Source organism: Physeter macrocephalus, chromosome 14, assembly GCF_002837175.3.
Source record: "Physeter macrocephalus isolate SW-GA chromosome 14, ASM283717v5, whole genome shotgun sequence".
NCBI lineage: Eukaryota > Metazoa > Chordata > Mammalia > Artiodactyla > Physeteridae > Physeter > Physeter macrocephalus.
In genome coordinates this window covers 99,144,288-99,148,850 of record NC_041227.1, presented here as the reverse complement: position 1 = coordinate 99,148,850, position 4,563 = coordinate 99,144,288, and the positions used below count along the sequence as shown (strand labels likewise).

General features: G+C 55.2%; 1 protein-coding gene across 1 annotated transcript in view; it reads left to right on the top strand.

Moving 5' to 3' along the window:
• Positions 1–2,537: 2,537 nt before the first annotated feature.
• Positions 2,538–4,563, top strand: part of GAS2L2 (growth arrest specific 2 like 2) — an 11,754-nt gene continuing 9,728 nt past the window's right edge. Inside the window, exons 1-2 of the mRNA XM_024127980.1 lie at positions 2,538–2,922; positions 4,317–4,555. Of these exons, the coding sequence (XP_023983748.1) occupies positions 2,538–2,922; positions 4,317–4,555 (624 nt within the window). The remainder of the gene's footprint in view (positions 2,923–4,316; positions 4,556–4,563) is intronic.

The following is a 4,563-nucleotide window of genomic DNA, read 5'->3' as shown; positions in this document are numbered from 1 at the left end:
AGGGAGGGAGACACAAGAGGGGAGAGATATGGGAACATATGTATATGTATAACTGATTCACTTTGTTGTAAAGGAGAAACTAACACACTATTGTAAAACAGTTATACTCCAATAAAGATGTTAAAAAAAAAAAAAGCTTACTCTGGCTAATTTAAAGAAAAAAAAATAGAGGTCACAGAATGGCTGGAAGACTCGACAACTGGAAGTCAGGTTCTCTCTCTGGGGCTGGGCTCATCTTCCCTAATTTCAAGAAAGCCCTACCTAATACCTGAAAATAGGATTTTATTAGCAAGAATGGAAAAGAAATAGCTCCTCTGTAGTTGGGTAACCAGTCTCTAGAATGGCTCCCAATGACCCTTGTCTCCTGGTATTCACACTCTTATGGAGACCCTTCCCAAATGAAATAAGGCCAACCTGGGTAATTGATAGGATATTGTGGAAATGACAGAGTGTGACTTTCAAGGCTAGGTAATAAAAGACCCTGTGGCTTCTGTCTTGCTCTCTCACTCTAGAGAAAGCCAGCTGCCATGTCTTGAGGACACTAAGGCAACCCTATGGAGAGGTTCATTACACTGAGGAACTCAGACCTCCTGCCAGCTTCAGTTTTCTTGTTTCCTCATTCATAAGATGGGTACAACAATCATCATCTTGATGCCTTTAAAAGGTAATTGAGGGACTACCCTGGTGGTCCAGTGGTTAAGACTCTGTGCTCCCAATGCAGGGGTCCCGGGTTCGTTCCCTGGTCAGGGAACTAGATCCCACATGAATGCTGCAACTAAGAGTTCTCATGCCACAACGAAGATCCCACATGCTGCAACTAAGACCCGATGCAGTGGAAGGAAGGGAGGAACGAAGGAACGAAGGAAGAAAGGAAGGAAGGAAGGAAGGGCAGGAGAGAGAGAGAGAAAGACAGAAAGAAAGAATGAAAGAAAGAAAGAAATTGAAAGAAAATTGCCTTCCAAAAGGTAAAGAAAGGCCCTGCATAATCTGAGACCCCATCTCCTCTCTTCCTCAGAGTCTACCTGTCATTGCCATTCCTGGGATATGCTAACCATCCCCCTGACTAGAGTTGTTGTTTTTTTTTTGGCTGAGCCACATGGCTTGAGGGATTTGAGTTCCCCCACCAGGGATTGAACCCAGGCCACGGCAGTGAGAGCGCTGAGTCCTAACCACTGGACCGCTGGGAAATTCCCCTGCCTGGAGCTTTCGCACTGGCCGTTCCCTCTGCCTGAGTACCCTTCCCGAAGATATGCTTCCTCACTTCTCTTAGGTCCCTGCTCATTCATCACCATATCAGTGAGGCCTTTCCTGACCACCTGATAGAAAATACCTCCCCCCTTCTCCTTTAGTCCTTTAGTTTCCTCCCTGGTATTTATCACCATCTGACTTACTATAGACTTGTAAGTTTGTTATCTGTCATCCAACACCCACCAACATATAAGCAGCCTCCATGAGGTCAGGGACCTCATTTATAGCTACACCCTCAGGGCTATACTAGTGCGCGGCACACAGTAGGTACTCAGGAAATATTTGTTGAATGAATGCATTGCTGTGGCCATGGGGTGAGGTACTATGATTGACAGCCCACTCTGGAGGAATCACGTGGGTAGAGTGGGAGGGGTTCTCCAGAGAAAGTAGGGAGCATGGTGCACAAACAAGGCTGCTGGGCGAATCAGTGAGAGCTGGGACCCCCCAGTCTTAATAGTCTGATACTTTCCACATTCACGATTCCTCTATTCTTCACAACACCCTGGAGAGGTAGATATTCTTATTCCCATTTTGTAATTGAGGCAACTAAGGCACAGAGAGGCTAGGCAGTATATGAAGGTCACAGAGGGCTCCAGGAAAGGGTCCAAGGCCAAACTCATGTGTATGGACTCTATCGCTGCATCTATTTCACCTCTATCCTACGGTGCTCACTAAACACCAAGGGGGACGGCATCCCCTGGCCCTGCTTCTCTCCCTCATTTCCCAAAAGCCCCCACCAGTGTCAACCAAGTGAGAGAAGCCAGCCCCAGCCTTCCTCTGCTTCCCAGGCTCCAGGGCGGGCAATGCCAGGAGGGGTTAACGAGGAGTGTTTGTAGCAGTCACTGTCTCCAAGGAGAGGAAAGCAGAGTGGAGAGGCCGACAGCCAGACTCCAGGCTGGCCGGTGGCGGGTGGGATGCAGCTAGCACGGCCTGTCCAGCCCTGGGGGGAGAAAGGAGTGTCCTCACCTCCATCTGTCCTGGGAGGTGGCGACCTCTGAGCGGACTGGGCAGCTGGGGTGCGAGGTCGCTGCAGGGCTACCAAGTGGGAAAGTTCTGGCAGGGACTGAGGACTGGGGGGGGGGGGGCGGGGGCGGGCCTGGCCCAGCCCAGTGGCCGCAGTGACAGTGGCTGAAGCCAGCGGCAAGTAGCAGAGCCGTCCTGGGCTCTCAGAGGACAAGGGGAACCCCGGAGTCAGGGAGAACCAGCCAAGACCCAGCAGGAGGTAGGAGTGAAGACACAGCTGTGGGAGAGAGGAGACACCCGGCCCTTCCCCGGCTGGTGGTCCAGCCATGTCCCAGCCTGGGGCTGGCAGGAGGAGGCCTGGGACACCGAGGCCTCCAATGCGCAGCATCCGGCCCTTTAAGTCCAGTGAGCAGTACCTGGAAGCCATGAAGGAGGACCTGGCCGAGTGGCTTCGGGATCTCTGTGGGCTGGACATTGACGCAGCCAACTTCCTGCAGGCGCTGGAGACGGGCCTGGTGCTGTGCCAGCATGCCAACGCCATCACTGAGGCCGCCCTGGCCTTCCTGGCTGAGGCATCTGCCCGAGCCCAAAGGATTCCCCTGCCCCGGGCCGGGGTTTCCTACAATGCGGCCGCCCAGCCAGGCACCTTCCAGGCCCGGGACAACATCTCCAACTTCATCCAATGGTGCCGCAAGGAGATGGGTATCCAAGGTAAGCACCCTGCGCCCCCCTCCCCAGACCCTTATCTTGTCAGGCGTCAATCTCCTCTCTGAGGCTCAGGCTGCATCAGGGGTCAGGAGCCATGGTCCTCCTTCCAGATTTGCCTTGGGCCACCTCATTCCTTTTCATGCCTCAGTTTCCCAATCTCATAGGAAATCCCCAATAAATAAATGTGTTGATTGGATGATTCGAGCACCTATCTCCTTTGGGTAGAGCGTTATGCTGGGCACCGAGCGCTGAGAGGGCTGAGAACCAGTGCCAAGAAGTTTGTGGCCCAGGAAGAGAGACAGCTGAGAAGATGCATAAATTACAGCCCAACGTGGTAGAAGCTCAAGTAGAGGCATCTGTGCTGGGGAGACAGGTGGAAACAGCCACCTTATGGGCCTGGAAAGACCATATAGTGGATGGAGATTTGAGCTGAGTCTTGGGGAATAAAAAGAAGTTTGGGGGACAGGGAGTTCTAGGCAGGGGGGCACAAAGAAGGCGTGTGTTTGGGCTACAGTGGGGTGGGGAGGGGACAGGGGAGGAGGCAAGTGGATGTTAGGGAGGGGCCAGTCGTGTTTGGGGCTTCCAAGACTCTAGGACTGATATCAGGCTCCCTCATCTCCTTGGCCTGGGACCCAGCAGCGGGGATGAAGCTGGATGCCGCACCATCCTTCAGACCAAAGGCGGTGGGGGTGTAGCAGAGGGAGGGGGTCAGGCCTGGCCTACCGGCGGTGGCAACACGATATGGAACAGGACTGGAGGGTTGACAAAGGCTAGTGTTTTATCGGGCACTTACCACGTGTCAGACATTGCCTGCAAACATATAACTAGCCCTACAGCAACCCCATGAAACAGACTACTTTCCCGTTTTACAGAAGAGGAGGCTGAAGCTGGCACTAGCCCAAGGTCATACATCCGGTGGGTGGGAGCTCAGGATTCCAAAGCTGGCAGTCAGGCTCCAGAGCCTGTACTCACCCCAGCCTGGTTATGTGTGGGCTGGGAGTTGAGTCTGGGGTGCCTGGTGGATACCGGAGGTGAGAGGCGCGGATGGGAAGCAGAACAGACTGCTTCTTGCTCCTGGACCCATCCTGGCAAACACAGCGGGGAGAAGGGCGGGTGGAGTTAGGCTCCTTCGCTTGGCTATGTCCCCTCTCCCCGCCCCCCCATAAGGCAGCCACCTCGTCTTGCACTCAGTACCTGAGCAGTTCTGTCCAGACCCTCCTAGGGGCTGGCTTGCCGCCAAGAACCTGAGATGCAAACCCCCATCCCCCATGCCTGCGTCCGTGCCCCGGTCCAGGATGGCCCCAAGGCTCTCCCACCCGTTCCGCTTGCTTGCTCCGGGCAGGTCAGCAGGGATCTCAGGCTGCCTACCCTCCTCTCCCCTCTCCCGCCCCGGCCAGAGGTGCTGATGTTCGAGACGGACGACCTGGTGCTGCGCAAGAACGTGAAGAACGTGGTGCTGTGCCTGCTGGAGCTGGCCCGCCGGGCCCGGCGCTTCGGCGTCGCGGCGCCCACCCTGGTGCGGCTGGAGGAGGAGATCGACCAGGAAGTGCGGCTGGAGCTGGCCCTGCCCCCGCCCGACCCCGCGCCGCCGCCCGAGCTCCCCACGCGCCCGCCCTGCCGCAACCTGGACCAATTGGTGAGGGC